Source organism: Fulmarus glacialis, unplaced genomic scaffold (genome assembly GCF_000690835.1).
Source record: "Fulmarus glacialis isolate BGI_N327 unplaced genomic scaffold, ASM69083v1 scaffold12035, whole genome shotgun sequence".
NCBI classification, from domain to species: Eukaryota; Metazoa; Chordata; class Aves; order Procellariiformes; family Procellariidae; genus Fulmarus; species Fulmarus glacialis.
The window spans coordinates 22586-39409 of record NW_009214960.1 but is presented as its reverse complement, the minus strand read 5'-3'; the positions used below and the strand labels follow the sequence as shown (position 1 = coordinate 39409).

The 16824-nt window shown below is 53.2% G+C and overlaps 1 protein-coding gene across 2 annotated transcripts in view; it reads left to right on the top strand.

Annotated features, from left to right (window-relative positions):
- Nucleotides 1-1044: 1044 nt before the first annotated feature.
- FLT4 (fms-related tyrosine kinase 4) overlaps nt 1045-16824 on the top strand; it is a 36703-nt gene continuing 20923 nt past the window's right edge. For both annotated transcript variants that reach the window (XM_009578775.1, XM_009578774.1), the window contains exons 1-9: nt 1045-1138; nt 7569-7843; nt 11664-11776; nt 12666-12828; nt 13076-13215; nt 13919-14087; nt 14865-14982; nt 15651-15802; nt 16543-16705. In XM_009578775.1, the coding sequence (XP_009577070.1) occupies nt 1062-1138; nt 7569-7843; nt 11664-11776; nt 12666-12828; nt 13076-13215; nt 13919-14087; nt 14865-14982; nt 15651-15802; nt 16543-16705 (1370 nt within the window). In that variant the 5' untranslated portion in view covers nt 1045-1061. The remainder of the gene's footprint in view (nt 1139-7568; nt 7844-11663; nt 11777-12665; nt 12829-13075; nt 13216-13918; nt 14088-14864; nt 14983-15650; nt 15803-16542; nt 16706-16824) is intronic.

Below are 16824 nucleotides of genomic sequence, written 5' to 3'. Positions count from 1 at the left end.
ACAGAATGAGGTTGTGAAAACCTCACATTTCTGTAGAAAATCGAGCTAGTCACATATTTTTGCATTCTTTTCTTCCTTAGCATTTAGCATCTACCTGAGTCACAGCTTCACATTTTGCAACTTCTGGGGTTTTTTTTCTTCTATTTCTGGTTAGTTTGCTTGCTTGTTTTTGCAGTCACCGAGACTTTTCTTTTGAATTATCTCACATCTCCAGAAGCTGGAATTTTAAGATAAAGATCACGAAGTAATGACAGTCAGCAACACCATGCTAATGAAAAACAACGGGTACGTCTCTGAGGGTAACCGGTACTTCGAGATGTTTTGTCCATGAGGAGCTCGCTTAGGGTGCATGTCTGGCATGCCAGAGATGCAAGCACGGGAGAAGTGAGACTCTCCCAGACCAAGGCTGGGAGAAGAAGTGCATGATAATGTGTTTAACTGTCCGTCCTTGAGCCTGGATGATTTCACTTCTGGAATGCCCGCCTGGCTGTGGTGCAGGGAAGGGGGCTGCTGTAATCCCCAAAGGTTTGGTCCTGTTCGGGTGACTGCCTGTACCCGAGAGTGCCCAGCAGGAGAAGGGCATTCGGTGAATGCCAGCTGGCTCCTGGGAGCATCTCTGTATACATGGAAGAATTTTGCATTTGTGGTATCTGGGCGGATGGATTTTTGTCCCCTGATTACAGCAAACTACGTGCGTATAGAAAAATCTCCTGCCAGACTCCCTCCAGTTATCAGGTAAGATCATTTCAGAGCAGTAGTCCAAGTGAGCTCAATCTCAGTCACCTGGTGAGGAATGGCCACACCTGGATTCCCTGATTTCTGGTCTTCCATTCTTTTTCTGTGCTAGTCTGTCTGTCCGAGCCCAGGGGCTCTCTGGCCCCAGCTCTAGAGCTGTTGCTGAAGAGCAAACTCCTATGAGATGTTTCCTTCAAGAGGCTTTGCCACTCTCTGGGCTCATGATGCCAAGCTAGCCGCTGCCCACAGCGGTGGGTCCAGACTGGCAGCTGTCTGCATCATCCCCTCTGTCCTTTCTCCCCACAGATCTGGGGAGCAGCTATTCCATGACCCCCCCTACTCTTAGCATCACTGAGGAGGAACACGTCATCAACGCCAAGGATACGCTGACCATCACCTGCAGGTAAGGCGCATGGCTCTGCCTAGACTGCTCTTACCTGGTAAGTGTTGGAGGACCAGCCAAGGACAGCCCACCAGGGAGATCTTGGCTGCAGCATGCCTGCAAATTAGCACGGCTGACTAGAAATCTGCCACATTCACCAAATGTGAATTCATCTAATTGAATCTAATTAATTGAAAAAGAAGCTGAAGACATCTCAGAGGAGATGGAGATAACCTCTGCCATAGTCTTGCAGGCAGAAGGAAGATAGAGAAACATTTGCATGATCTGATAGCTTCCTTGTAAGCTCTTTAGGGAAGCTGGCCTTCCTAACTTCTTGTCTTTCTCTGACGTTGCTTATTCTCACCTCATCAGGGGCTGCTAGGGTTGTAGTTCTGGTTTCTAAATCTGGCAAGTCATTTTGGGGCATGTTGAGAAACATCCATGGGAGAAGGCAAGGCTGCACTTAGTGGTGGCTGTGAAAGGCTTCCAGCTTCTCTAGGAAGCTGGGATTTAACGCTCTGTCTTGTACCCATGGGGGTGAAGAGAAGCCCCGGCCAAGCCAGGTGAATAATTCTGTGAGGAACTGGAGAATCTCTGGTTGTTTTGGAGACTGGATCTGAGAAGGTGATGTGCCTGAACTGATTTGTCCCATGCTGGGACACTTGGCTGTACATGTTCTCAGCACTACCCGCTGTCTTGGAAAAAAAGAAAAAAAAAAAAACAAGTGGGAGAATTGACCAAGGTCAATTTTCCTGACAAAGCTGGAGTTTCCTTTCAGCAGCTGAAAGCAGATCCATGCTTGGGATCTGAATGCTAGGGCCCAATGGGGGTATAAATTCAGCGTGGGCCTCAAATGGGTGTTTCTCAGTGTTATATATAACTGTGGAGCAATTACTGCAAACACTTGGCTGGCATCGTGTTCATGTCTTGTCACAAACATATTTAACTTTTCTGGGAACAGATGGCATTGCTTTTACTTTGTGAATGAGTTCATAGCCAGGGGAGAGGGACAGAGGAAAGGTTGTTGATGGCCATACGAACTGATTTCACTTGGTCTGGGAAGCTGAGCGGTTGTGGGCTTGTTCATATGGTGACCTGAGGAGCCATGGTGTGTACTAGATTGTAGGAAATACGTGAGTGGGAGGACTGTGGCCAGCCATATAGCTGCTGTGTGGAGCACAGAGGAAGAGGGAGGAGTCTGGGGACTCCAGTGCTCTCCCATGGCAGTTCTCTCCGCAGAGGGACGCGGGAGCTGACACTCTTTGTTGAAACCTTGGAAGAGGAGAGATTCAGTGAGATTATTCCAAATGAGCTTATAATCAGGCCAGACCCTTTCTCAGCAGTGGCCCAAGGAGACACAGAAAGTGGTTTCAAGAGCATGGGAGAGGTGTGCACTGCCGTGTCCACAGTGAGCCCTGCGCAGGCACCCCGAGGACTCTGCACTGGGCAGCGCTGCAGCTGTAGCCTGGCTCTGCGGGGCTGTTCCATGCTGCCACTTCCCCGGGCAATTGCCATGGAGCAGCGTGCCTGAGAGTGCTACACATGATGGAACAGACCTGTGTTCTTGCAGCAGCTTAAGCCGGGGGATCTCATGGGTAATTGGGATGTGCAGAGGCAGCCCTGTATTGCTTGCAGATTGAGCCAAGGCTAAAGGACATACTGAAGTTAGAGGTGTGGCTAAAGAGTCTTCTGCAGTCAAGCATGAACATACCTGTTTAGCACCATGAAGTGGAAAGCCTTTCTTTTCGGGTAACCCTCCTGGAGTGGGAAGGACAAGATTGCCCTTTCTTTGTGCACTTGTTAGGTATCGATTAGTATGAAGGAAAATCACATGAAGTGGAAAAAAATAATCTCATTTCCAGTGCAGACTCTGCGTGGCCTGCCCTTGCAGGGAGCATCGTACAAGCTACAGTCTCTCCAAGTGGCAGCAAGCTCCCTGTTTCCTGCTGCAGCGCCAAGGCTCATCTTTCAGGCTCACTAGGCAGTATCCATAGAGCGTGCTGGCATGGACACAGCTGAGATAAGGAACATCCCTATCCCTGGCTCCCAGGTGCTGTGCAGGACTGAACTGGCTGGTGGAAGATCAGGAGGACCATCTGCAAACAGTACTAAAACCCATGCGCCCTCTGCCCATGTGCTCCATGGCTGCCCACCGCCTCTGCATCCTGCTATCCTAGATGTGCTCCTCTGGGATTGTGCAGTGTCCTTCACACCATCCGCAAGTAGACAAGTCTCAGCATCTCCTGCATGGCTCAGAGGTTCCCATTCTCCCTCTGAGCTCTCAAACCTGTGTTTGTCTAATGTCTTGAGGAGAGGATTTTGACTGTGGGACACTATTACTTCATTTGAATGAAAAGTAAATCTTTCTTGGTCCCTGGATCTCTAATTACACCCAGCTGCTTCTCCAACCTCTTCTCTGGACCATGGCCCACCCTGGGAAGACCTGGCTTGTGTTAATGGGAGCTGAAGGGAAAAACATGCAGACCACCAAGAGAAAGAGGCAAAGGAGAGGGTGGTGGGGCAGGGTAGGGCAGAAACAAATACAAAATCAAATCCAGGATCCAGGGATTCCCTGCTGAGCATTGTGTTGGAGGTGGCTTCAGTTTGACCCCGGTCTTCCCTTGAGAACAATGTCCTCTGGCTGCTCTCTGAGCTGCCCTGGAGCCAGGAGTACGGGCCTGCTTGAAGCAGTGCTGTAGCAGAAAGCTGAGCTCAAAACCCACCGCGTGAGACTCCCTAGAGACATTTCAAGCTTCACCCACTGAGCGTGAGAGTCCCGCAGCCGGCTGCACTCTCAGGCTGCCTTGCAGCAGCCTGGATCTCACACACCCGCAGCTCCGCAGCCCCCCTCCTGCTCCACAGCCCACCTAGCCTCATCGGTGACCAGAGTCCATGCCAGGCCATGGGATAAGTGATGCCTCTGGAGCTGGGCATGCTTAACAGAGACCGCAAGACACAGCACACCTGCAAGGATCCACCAGATGCTGGGGCTCTGCTTTTGCAAATGGCATCACATACAGGCACGTTCCTCCCATCACCCAGTGCAATGCACCCTTGAGAAGTCCAGACAGAGCAAGGGACCAGTGTAGGAGCATTCCCCAAAATACAGATCGTGCCAGGGCTGGCTGAGAGCCCCAGTAATGTTTTGATCTAAGCACGTGGCAGAGCAGGGCAAAGGGGCTGATGCCCACATGGACAGTGCATCTTTTATTAGCTTCCATCCCGAGAAGGAAGGAAAGAATATTGTGAATCTCTGCATTCATGCTTCATGCCCTCGGCAGCCTGCGTTGGGGGAAAGCAGAGAGCTTGTGCTGTTCCGGCTGATGAATGTTGGAGCAGAGCCCATACGAGCTGGCTGCACAACAGCAGAAACCTCCGGAGGGGTCGACTTGGTCCTGGCAGTGCCAGCCCAGCCCCAGCCATCCTATCCCATCCCATCCTGCAGGTGTTGAGCACTCAGGTGGAGAGGGAACAGCCATGGTGTTTAGAAAAGGAAGGGCAAGGTTGTCCTTTGCTGCCCAGTGACTTGTTAATAGAGCTGACTCGCAGATGCTTGTGGATGCACAAACACTACTCTGGCAGAGAGGAAGTATTTGACCCAGAGCCCTCTTGGCTCCCGTGGAGGAAATGAGCACTGTGACAGGGCTGAAGGAGCCCGAGGACAAGGCAATGCCGCACCATGGCTGCTCCAGAGCAGTGTCCGGGGACACGCAACACCTGCTGCTCTTTCCTACATGTGTGTGACTGCTGTGAACATCCTCTGTGGTGCTGAGGAGGGATTTGTCTTATCCCAGCTAAGCCACAAAGCCACAGCCAGCTTTGCCCATCGTATCACGCTTAGGAGCTTCAAAGAGGATTGGAGAAAAGTGGTGCCAACTGCAACGTCTCCCTTGAAGTGCATCTGTCCTGAAAAGATTTCGGAAAACAGCTGTGGAGAAGCCTACAGTGCATTTGTTTCCAGCTGGCATCAGCAGGCTCCATCGCCCAGAGGCACGTTATCACAGAGCTGAAAGAAAACAACTTGGGAACAGATCTTCGAAGGTGACAGATAGGAGGGAGGGAACCATGCAAAACCGCTGCCCAGACCTTTCCCCAAATGCAGAAGAGGGTAGATTCAGAAATAAACCCAAGTGAGCCTGGCGTGCCCTCATTCTTGCCTTCTTCTGGTCTCTTAACATACCAGCGACACTAACCTGGGCTCACACAATGCCTACACCTTCTGTGTCCCCACTGAATCTGGGCGAGCATCACGTGGTGCAAGGAATGTTTTAGTTTAGAGCTGCCCGCAGACTGGTCAGCGGGTCTGTTTGTACTGGCCCATCCGTGTTTATATAAATACGTGTCACTCAGCTACCGCTAGACTTGATGGTTAATAAAACAAGTGGATCTGATAATGCATGAAAATCCCAGTGGGTAAACAAACAGAAAGCGGAAACGCTGGAGACTTCTACAATTACCCTGCTCCACGTGGAGCGCCAAAAATGCCTGAGCAAATGCAAAGGGCTTTGGGGCTCCTTTGCGCAGTCGGGGTCTGAAGCTCTCGACTCTGGGTTGAGTGGGGCCAGCCTCACGGTCTGTGCCCGGTGCAGCAGAGCAATGGGCATGGCAGAGGCCATTGAGTGTTACTGGTTTGGTGATCCGATTTACTATTATTTTTCCCCATGCATGCATAGGATGGGAAGAACTCAAAATTCAAGAGTCTTATTTTTATTGAAGCATTTGTGAGACTCTGATCCTTTGGAAAAGCCTGCCGTGATTCATGGACACAAGCTGCTGGAGCTGTGCTTCCAGTCCTGCCTCAGGCACTGATGGCATTTTTAGTGAATGCAGAAGTTTGAGCTGGGTCAGAGGGCTGCGTGGCTGTCCCCAGGGGCACGTCACTGCCTCCAGAGCCCTTGTGCTTGGTGACATGGGGAGAGTGCGGCACACTGTCTCCGAACTCATCACGGTGAGCTGGGCAGCGGGAGCTGGAAGAGTGCAAAGTCTGCAGGAAGACAAATCAGCTGCTGAAGACAAACACAAAGGGGCAGGTCTTTCCCCCACGCTTGGACAGAAATCCTGTCCTCATTGCTTCTGAGCCATTGTGCCCTCCAATGGCACCTTATCTCGCTTCCTCCTCGCTGTCCCTTGCTGTCTTTGTCCAGCTATTGGTGACGGTCACGGTCTGGCTGCGCTTAAAAGCATCTGCCCGCAGAGCTGCCCTGGCAGAGGAGCTGCATGTGCCAACATGCCTATTCCCAGCTTGCATAAGAGATGAACCCAGTTTCCCCTAATAGAGCAAACGGTGCTGACAAAAGGCCATTTTTACCCCCACAGCTGTCTCTTGCAATGTCTCCTTTTTTCCCATTTCTTTTTTCTGCACATTCTTAAGTGACTTTCAGCTACACTGGCAAACTTTCAAGTGGATACTAGGCCTTCCTCTGAAAGGGGCTCTGATTTCACAGAAGGAAGCTTCCAGCACGGAATAAAAGCTTGTTGTGTTTGTAGTAAACAAGCGCAGTTATAGCAAGATACAGTGGCGCGTGCAAGTGCGTACATGTGCATACGCAAGCCTCCCACTCTGGAGATCCTCGGCTATATATAAATACACACGTGCACACTCTGTCTGGGGGTTTCTTGCAGTTCCTGGACTTTTCCGTTTGTCTTTGGGCTGCTGGTGAACAGGCTCTGTGGTCGTGCCCTGGAGGGGTGTCTGTAGCTCAGTGTCTCTGCAGAGGTGGGAAGGGGCAGCAGCCCTGGGCTAGCCGGGGGCTCGGGGGGTCAGGGGGGCTGCAGGGTGCTGTGCAGAATAAGGAGCCCCCTCCCATAGCAGCAGGGAAGGAAACAGCTGGCAGCTGGACAGAAGGCGATCAGCTGAGCCTCCCCTTGTTCTCTGCTCGCTGTCTTTTCTACCTGACTCCCTCCTGCTTTTCTCTTTCTAGTTTTCTTTCCAGTTTGCTCTCTTCCCTCATTCTCCTTCCTACTCCATTCATCACACCACAAGCCCCAGCCAGCAGCTGCACTGAGCCAAGGGAACTCAACACATCCGTGTGTTTTCTTAATAGCTCGGAACCCTTTTAATAATGAGAGGGAATAGAGAATAAGTGGAGCCTTTCCCTCAGGGCCATATGTGGCTCCCTGTCCTGGCATCAATACCAGTAGGACAAAGTCATGGGAGGGGGAGACCTGCTTGTGAGTGGGCTGATATCTTACAGCCTAGCATGGCTGGAGAGGGGGCATGGGGAGGGGAACGAGCCTGTGCTTGCCCAGCGATTAGTGAAGCTGCTTGCCATCTCCTCGAGCCTGTTTTTCTCCTTGGAGGACGGCCATTCCTCCATGCCACAGCCTGAGAGCGGTGGCTGGCTGGGCTGGGCCACATGCAGATGTGTGCAGAGCCACACAGGGCAGTTAAATCCCCACCACGTTCATCCTGCTTGGCCCAAAGCTAACTCTCCTCTTTGCCCACGTCTAGAGGCCAGCACCCCTTGGAGTGGTCGTGGCCTGGGGGCAAGGTGGACCCTGCTGAGAAGGAGAAGGAGACCGAGTTCGTGGCCTCAGCAGCCCCCAGCAGCAGCCGGGCAATCCGAGAAGACGACTGCGAGGGGACCGGCACGAAGCCGTACTGCAAAGTCCTCGTGCTGACGGAGACCCAGGCGAACGACACGGGTTACTACCGCTGCTATTACAAGTACATCGATGCCAAAATCGAGGGCACCACAGCAATCAGCGCCTACGTGTTTGTGAGAGGTAAGAGCCATCCAGCGATGTGTGCTTTCAGGCTAGGGGAGCCCAGGGGCAGCCTATGCACCAGCATAATGTCAGAAAGATTAAAAAGCCCGACATGCCCCCCGGCCTCCCAGGGCAGAGCGTGGCTGCTGCAGGCTCAGGGAGGGGGCCAAGGGCTGGCTCCCTGCACTTCAAGGGAACCAATATCCATCCACTTCTGGGGGGGTGGTGGCAGCGCCTGGGATTCAATTACATCCCAGCCCAGGGGCATCGCTCCAGCCGGGCTGGAATGCAGGAATTTAAGGAGTGAGAGCTGGCCTGAGAGATGCTCCACTGCTAAAAAAAGCACAAGAGTTAGCTTCTGGGCAGCTGGGGGCTCTCCGAGATGCTCGCGGCTAGGCACGATAATGTTCCGTAAAGCTGAGACTGAGAGAGGGAGAGGAGGAGTGGTACAAACATGCCATGTGCAGCCTCCTCCTGTCCCCAGGCTGGATGGCCCTGGAGCCGCTCCACCGTGGCAGACCCAGATGCTCCTCTCCACACTGTCTGCGCAGGGGCTGCCTGCACAGGCAGGGTTATAAGACATGTTTTGGAGGAGAAGGGCTGTCCACCAGGCTTGGAGCTAGTACCCCAGCTCAGCAAGTGGCTGCGGGGCCAATACTCCGCTTCTCCATGCCCCAAGGGCTCCTCCTCTGCCTTCTCCCCCACTGCTCGCAGCACACTCCAGCAAGATAAACGAGCGCTGTCCCCTGGAAACAGTTGGCTGAGCATTTCTCTTTCCGCCCCCATTTATTAGTTGGTACAGTTGTCATGAGCCAGGCAGGTCATGACATACAAGATGCATTTTTCAGAAGTCCCAGGGCAAAGCCACATTTGCCTCTGCAACTATGCAGAGAAAAATGCAGGGGCAAATCAGAAAAGCTGGGCAGCTGCTGGAGAGGAACTGGGGTCTATTTGGGCAATTGCCTCCTCTCCCTTGGGCTCTGCTGCCCATCCTAAAACAGGACAGAGCTTCCCTGGATTCCGGATATGTAGGATAGAGATGTTCAGACACTCTAGAGTGTTGTATCGGGATGGAGGCAGAGAGCTGCTTACACATGCTGAAAATAAGTACAGCCTAACAGGCTTACATGCGGGGAGTGCATTTGCAAGAGCCTGATTTTCTATGTAATCCAGCAAATGCCACTTCCTTTGCCTCCTTGTCCACCTTCTCTCACCTCCGGCCTCATGTGCAGCTCAGTAATGGCTCTCCTGTTTACCAGAGAGCAGCAAGTGTGCATGTGCAGTGTAGCTTAGGGGCAATAAACCCCACACTGTCAGGGCCCATGGGACTCGCAGTGCCTGTGGACAGAGTGTGTGCAACAGATCCAGCCAACACGTCGCAGTGTTGCTGTGCACATGGCTACACAGCACATGTTCATACTTATTCCAATCAAACAGTGCCCTGTTATGGCTATCAAACATCCAGGAAACCTCAGAATCCGCCTTTCCAGACACGACAGGCTTTCAGGCAGGAGAGGGGACATGTCAGGAAAACCCAGGCATATGGTAACCGTAGCCATTGCAGAACATCCATGCTGAACTGGGCTGCAATGTGAAACTGTCCCTCGAGAGCTTGGAAGGGCTGATGTAAGTGTTGGGGATGTTTGGAGACAGCATGATCAGACCACAGATTTATCCATCAACCTCATTTCTCATGTTAAGAGCTTGGTGGAATTGCCAGGAACAAAATATCTATGCTTGGCTGGAAGAATGGGTTCTTCTGTATTTTACCTGCAGCTCAGTTCTCAAATGAACTCTCCACGCATTTATCTCATTTCCCGTGTGGCTGGTTAGGTGTGTATTTTATTACAGCTACAGATAATGCTGTAAACATACAGAATGCCTCATCAGGGTGGAATAGGATGTGTACAGCCCCCATCTCATAAGGCTTAGCATATATTAATGAAGAAGATGCTAAATTATTCCCATCTGACCCATTAAGACAGCCTTACAGAAAATATGTGATGTGGTCAGAGAGGGGAGTTAGTGCATGAATCACAAGCTCATTGGCAGCAGGACCAGCCCAGTAAATCAGTTAGTTCTTGGCTACCATCTGAGCTTGGAGGGGACCTCATAGTCTCTTACCTCTGGCAGTTGTGCGCCTCCTCCCTCTCATGTGCCCAGGGCTCGGGAGGGGGATGAGGAACATGTTCACACTCGGAAACAAATCTGTGATTTCAGAAGACAGCAATCCTGTGGCAGCACAAAACCCCAGGAAATAAAGATAAGAATTCTCTGGGCAATCCATATTTTCTTAAGAGCTGACCAACACATTTCCTGTGCATGGCTTGTTTCACCTAAGCTGTAGAAAAAAGCGCTTCACCCTGAGTAGGTTTTTGCAGCATGACTATCACTGAAGCAACAGCTTTATAGATCAAAAATTAAAGGAATTCCCTTATGCACTTAACAGTGGGAGCACTGGGTTGGATTGGGTTGGGCCCAATGTGATTTGAACAGCAGGATCCCCAAATGGGGATCATTACCAAATTCATCTTTGACTTGTCATTTTAGACAGGCAGCTTTAGGGGTTGGGGAGACGAAGGAATTTTAGTCTAAAGTTGGACAAACAGACGTCCTCCTGCTACGGTCCCTTGAAATCAATGGTTTAGCTGCAATCCAGGTGAATAAAGAGTAACTTTTAAGGCCACTGGGATCATTTGGTCTGATTCCAGCATACCAGAAGCCATAAAATCTCCCCTAGCAGGTCCCTGGGGCAGCCCCACGTCTCCCAGATGAGGACCCACCACCTCTTTATGGAGCCCCCTTCACCCAGGGGACAATTTCTATGAACAAAGCCAATCATGACCACGTGCATCTTTGCATAAGAGCTGGTCTCACCAGCTCTTTCCAGTGTATCTGAGAAAAAAACAGAAATGGGGTCTGTGCTGCCCTGTTAGCTTGTCATCTCTTTGGGATCAGGTTGGTCTTTGCACTCTGTGTCTGGATGGTGCCTGGCACGATGGGTCAGGGCCACAACACATCTCCTTTATATGCTGCCATCAACTCCCTTCCACCGTGGAGGCCCGCTTGGGCTTTTCTCGTTTGACACAGGCAACGCACTGAGCAGGATGGGGCAGCCCCTTCTGCAGACACTTTGCTTCTTGGTGCTAGCTCCACGTGGAGTTTAGTGTAACGCCTCTGGCCTTGCTAAGTCGTTTCACTGATTAATTTTGGGTGGTTTTGCTCTTCCTGTCAATATTTGTGCTTGCAGCAGTTGGGAGGCAATGGAGTGGCAGCCCTGGAAAGCTCAGCTCATCTGTTTATCTGCCGGCCAGGATGGCTGCAGGATGACATCTGCATACCATTCCGCTGCGGATCACTTCCTCGCCCTGGAAGGTCGCGCTGCCTGCCGCAGCACCAGGGCGGCACAGCCCCACGCCGTCCCTGCCATGGGGCCATGCAGTCACCAGCTGGGCGCTGAGCCCAGGACGAGACCCATCGGTTTCACAAAGGGTCAAACCCAGGCAGAGACCTTGAGGGGGCCAGGAAAGGGGAGGTCATTTCCAGCACTGCCCAAATATCACACAAGTGCCGCTCCGCCGGTACGGTGTTTGGTGCGGAGGAGCCAGCTGGCCCTGGCACCCGCCTTGGCTGCTCCCTTTGCATTCCTGAGCTCCAGGTGTCTCCTCTGACTGTTGCCCGTTTCAGATGAGGCCATCCAGCTCAATACCACTCCCTCTGGCAAGCTCATGCTGTGTTAAAGAAAGCCAGAAAGCCTCCTTTTCTTCTGGTTTGTCCCTCTTCCCAGTTCTTTTCTTGCCTCTGTTTAGTTGTGCTTCTCCTTATATCTCTTCTTCAGATTTTGAACAGCCATTTATCAACAAGCCGGAGACCCTCCTCATCAGCAAGAAAGAGAACACTTGGGTACCATGCCTCGTGTCCATCCCAGATCTTAACGTCACGCTGGTCTCGGTGAGTGCTCAGCCAGCGGGAGACTCTGGACCAACATGTATTGTATTTGTTCTGCATTTGTAATTGCCTGAGTGGAAGCGGGACAGGCACTGCCAGGAATGGAAAATGCATGGGATACATTTTCCATGGAAAGTACAAGCCACTGGCTTCCTCGTTTTATTTGCTGGTTGAAGCTGTGCTGTCCAGTTCCCTTGGGTAGACCCCACAGGTTTCCTGCCAACCTTGCTTCTCTTCCCTGGAGCTCTATGAAACAAAACAAGACTTTGTTTTAATCCCATTTCCATACAGCATCCCCTCTTTGCTCTGGTCTCTGTGATCTACAAACCCTCTAGGTGGTCAGCATCCCCACAAGGGAGGATGCTGCAGCCCTGAGGCTGATGGCTAAAAACAACTCTGTTATCAGTTTGCTTGTGCCTTTTTTTTTCCCTTTTTTTTTTTTTTTTTACAATGCAAATACATCCTTCCAGGATGAGTGTTACTATTGTACAAAGGCCTCCAGGGACACTCTGGGGGCCAGGGGCCTTTCTCTTGCCCAGGAAGGACACTACCCAAGGTCAGCACTCATCCCGGTGAGGCCGATGTTTGGGACATCAGCATCAGTTTCCTTAGCTATCTCTATAAGTTTCCATTCCTGGAAATCTCTGGCCCACTCTGCAGATGGGGAGGCTCGTGGTGCAGGATACGGCTGCTCGACTGCTCGGGGTATAGGGGAGGCCGCAATTCCTAGATGACAAACCCTCGTGGGGAGAGGGCGGGAGGCCAGCACAGCATGATGCTGCCTCAATTCTTCCCACAAAAGGGATGTGTTAGCCAGTGCAAAGCCTGGAAAGGGTGGGGTGGGGATGTTGTTACCCTCTTATTTCAGTTGGCAAAACGTTGATTTTTCCAGCAAAATTCCCTCATCCACCCTGACGGGAAAAGCACTTTCTGGGACAACAAGAAGGGGGTGCTGGTACCCACACACTTGATCAGGGACTCCTTGTTCGTCCAGTGTGAGACTGTCATTGACAAGAAGGTCTTCAAATCCAATTTCTTCATCATCCATATAGCAGGTGAAGGTTTGGGAAGGTGCAGGGGGGTAGTTTGGATGGCTCTGAAGTCCATCAGTGCGGCTCATGGGGTTGTTATGGTCCTCTCTAGCTACATAGACTCTGCATGGTGCTTATATCTCCTCTGCTGTGTGCCAGACAGAGATACACCAAGCAGCAGGAAGTCATACCCAAGCCTCCTGTAACTTCACAGTCTGAGTCAAAGAGTTAATAGATTAGAAATGTCTTTTTATTGCCTCTTCCGCATCAGGGAGCGAGCTGTACGACATCCAGCTGTATCCCAAGAAAGCTATGGAGCTGCTAGTGGGAGAGAAGCTGGTCTTGAACTGCACAGTGTGGGCCGAGTTCAACTCCGGTGTCCGCTTCCAGTGGACTTACCCTGGCAAACAGGTACGAGCAAACAGAGCGGCTCCCCGTGCACTGAACCACTTCCCTCTGAGTTGTCCTCTCCTGCCCCTTCACTGTTCTTCTTGGCATTACTGGCAGGGCCAATGATCCTAACCATGCTGTGCCCTGGACGTCTCGGTGAGAGTGCTTTCCCATTTTTCTCTCCTGCAGCAGATGGTGGGCAGAGGGAAACCCCTTTTTCCTGGCAGAAAGCACCCTCCTTGCTGAGGTGTTATTGCTCTCCTGGGCAAACACTGGTTTCACTTCCACCAGTGCAAATCCAGAGCAAACATTGTTGGCTTAAAAGGAGCTTTTCTAGCCACACAGCCCTGGTTACCAAGAGCCTGCGAAGGGGTCCCTTCCCCGCTGTGTTTTCCCCCTGTTGTAGCCTCTGGCGCTTGTGAACGGTGAGACAGAGGAGTCCCTTGAGGGCATCATTCTGTTCACATTCCTATAGGGCTCCCAGCCTGGTTACTGGGCTGCAAGTCAGAGCAAAACATGCACTAAAACTCTGACCCCAACTTCAGGCGGTCAGTCACACAGAGCTTGTTGCCTTTCCATCCCTGAAGATGGCAGTCAGTGGTGGAGTCGCCTGTCAAGGGAGAGGCAAGCACTGGGCAGCAAGAAGCGCAGACATGAGGAACCCATCTGCGCAGCCCCATCCCGTTGATGTCTTTCATCCCCTTCTCTCTGTCATCTCCCGCAGACGCAGCGGGCAGTGATGGAGCCCGAGCGCCGGTCCCTGCAGACGCACACAGAGCTCTCCAGTATCCTGACCCTCCACAACGTCAGCCAGCAGGACCTGGGCAAGTACACGTGCACCGCCACCAACGGCGCCCAGATGCTGGAGGAGAGCACCGACGTCATTGTGCACGGTACGGCATCTTCTGCTCCCTTGCAGAGCCACAGCCGGAGCTGAGCAATCCCCAGAGGAAGTGTTTGGCCCAAAGCTCAGTAGAGGGGCTCCTGCAGCTCCATCCCACTCTGCTTTAGTGAGACCCAGCCTTCTTCCAGTCCCTCAGCCCTTCTGCACCCCAGCACCACACTGGGAGCACGATAACACTCATCAAGGTGCCAAGATGACAATAGAGAGAGATGCAAACACCAAATTGGCCCAAATGCCGGTGGGATGGCAGCACACACAGGTCTTGTGGCCCTGCAGCAGATGCAGTGTCCCTGCGGCACGGCTGGCCTGGGAGGCACCCAGCTGCGGGTGCACAAGGTGCTGACTGCGCTGGGCGGCTGTCTCCCGGCAGCAAAAAGTCACGGGGCAGCACAGCCTCCCTGCATCCCCAATGGCTCCCAACGGCGAGGCAGAGGCAGCTCGACAGCTGCCAGAGTCGCAGTGCTGTGCTGGCCTGCCCAGCCCTGCCTGGCATCCACTCCCTCCCTCCCCTTCTGCTCCAGGGAGGGAGCCCTCCTGGGAACAGGGATGTGGAAGAGGGGCTGGGGGTCACATGGGCAGGTGGGGCAATAGTGGATTTTGGTTATTTTGACTTCATTGTTGCAGAGAAGCAGTCATTTCCAACTGCTGCTACAACACCCCGCTGTCCCTGGTCCTTGCTGTTGGGCCCTGTGGAGAGGAGCAGAGCTTGGTGACAGCCTGACCTTTTGTGCTCTCGTCTCCTCCATGCTCACCTTTTTTCTTGCAGAAAAGCCCTTCATCAACGTGGAGTGGAGGAAGGGCCCGGTAATAGAAGCCACCACAGGAGACGAAGCCGTGAAGCTGCCAGTGAAAGTCGTGGCTTACCCCCCGCCAGACTTCCAGTGGTAACGCACCTTTCTTAGCCTGAGCGACCCTCTCCTCTCCTCCTTCCCTCTGCTAAGGAGGGAAGCCTAGCCTGGCTTCCTTCCTAGGTCCCTCTGTGGCCAAGACTGTCCCAAATGTCCCAAGTATCCCAAGTGTCCCAAATGTCACTTTCTCCTACCCATGGGGGTCATTTCTCCCACCTGCCCCGGCTGTCAGCTGCACAGCTTGGGATGGGAGGAGATGAGGTCTGGGGGAGAAGCAGCAAAGGTCCTGGCCTGACTTGGCAGCTCTGTGCTGTCTGGAGGGGCCGAGTGGAGTTCCCACAGGAGCTGCCCCCCTCATCCCCCTGCAGCGGGGGTCACAGCTGCCCAGAGGAGCAAGAGAGTGGGCCAGGTTGTGCACCGCATCGTGCTGCTCTTCCGCCAGAGCTGGCTCAGGGCTGGGAGCTTTGCACCTGCACACTGCTCAGGGCAGAGCTACGACATTCCTAACCCCACACACATCCATACGAGACAATGCGCAGACCCTTAACTCGGGTCCAGGGAAAGCCCAGGGGTCTCCCCAGAGAGGTCCCCAGTGCTAGCAAGGGGCACCCTGACTGCGCTCTAGTGGGGACCAGCAAACCCTGCCCCGCTGCCAGTGGGACACTTCCTCCCCATGGCTGCATTTTCTCTCTGCCTCCCCGCAGGTACAAGGACGGGAAGCTAATTCCCAAGCAATCTCAATCTTCAATGCAGATCAAGGATGTGTCGGAGCAGCACGCTGGGACATACACGCTGGTTCTGCGGAACAGGCTGGCAGGTCTGGAGAAGCGCATCAGCCTCCAGTTAATCGTCAATGGTAAGGGAGGGGGCCAGGGCTGGGGCTGGGGGGAAAGCGCTGAGCCCATGGCCCCAGCCTTTGGGCTGCTCTGAGACCAAGTCCCCATTGCTGTCCTAAAGCATTTGGTACCTACATCATCACCTTCTCCCCCATGGCTGAGGGATGCCCTGGTTACAGTGAGGCTGGTTCCTTGTGGCCTGGACGATACGGCACAGTTTTGTTCCTGGCTCCATCACTCTGGGCAGAATATCTCCTTGCTCAGGGGCCGTTTCCCAACTGCAGTTGGAGATGCTGCTGAGGGTGACCCTAACTGATGCGGACTTGAGGACATGGCAGCTGCAACACACATGAAGCCTGGAGCTGGAGCAGTTCCTCTGGGTGGGAAGCTCCTAGGGAGTTTTCCCCCAGCAGAAGCTGGTCCCTGTCGTGCAGGAACCAGATGCCAGCACAAAAAGTGCTGGAAGGGCACTGCTGCTTGGAGATTTGTCTCCAGCAGGCTCTGTAGCCCTGTGCTGGGGGCTGCCAGACAGTGCTTTGAGCCTTGCAGCATCCAGACAGTCACACTCTGCAGAGGAAGGAGAAATGACGTCACTTGAATCTGCCTAAGTATAACCTGCTCTGCCTTGCAGGCCTGAGCTCCCCAGGAGCTGCCCTTAGTGCTTTATTGCCCAGTCGCTCTATAGATGGGCCTGGGGAGGGCTCTGGGGATGCAGCAGCTGAGCCTGCGGCTGCTCATGGTGTCACTCTGATCCTTGCAGTTCCTCCGCACATCCACGAGAAGGAAGCCTCTTCCCCGAGCATCTACTCCCGGAGGAGCCCCCAGGCCCTCACCTGCACAGTCTATGGCATTCCGGCGCCGGAGGTGATCCAGTGGCAGTGGAGGCCGTGGATGCCCTGTCGGATGTTCTCCCGACGCAGCCTGTAAGTGCCATTTCTTCCAGGACCCGTGTCTTACCAGGCCACCGGAATGGCATTATGGGCTCCTTGGGCACTGTGGCTGCGTCCCAGACCCCGTCTCACTTTTGCTCTCCCAGCCACAG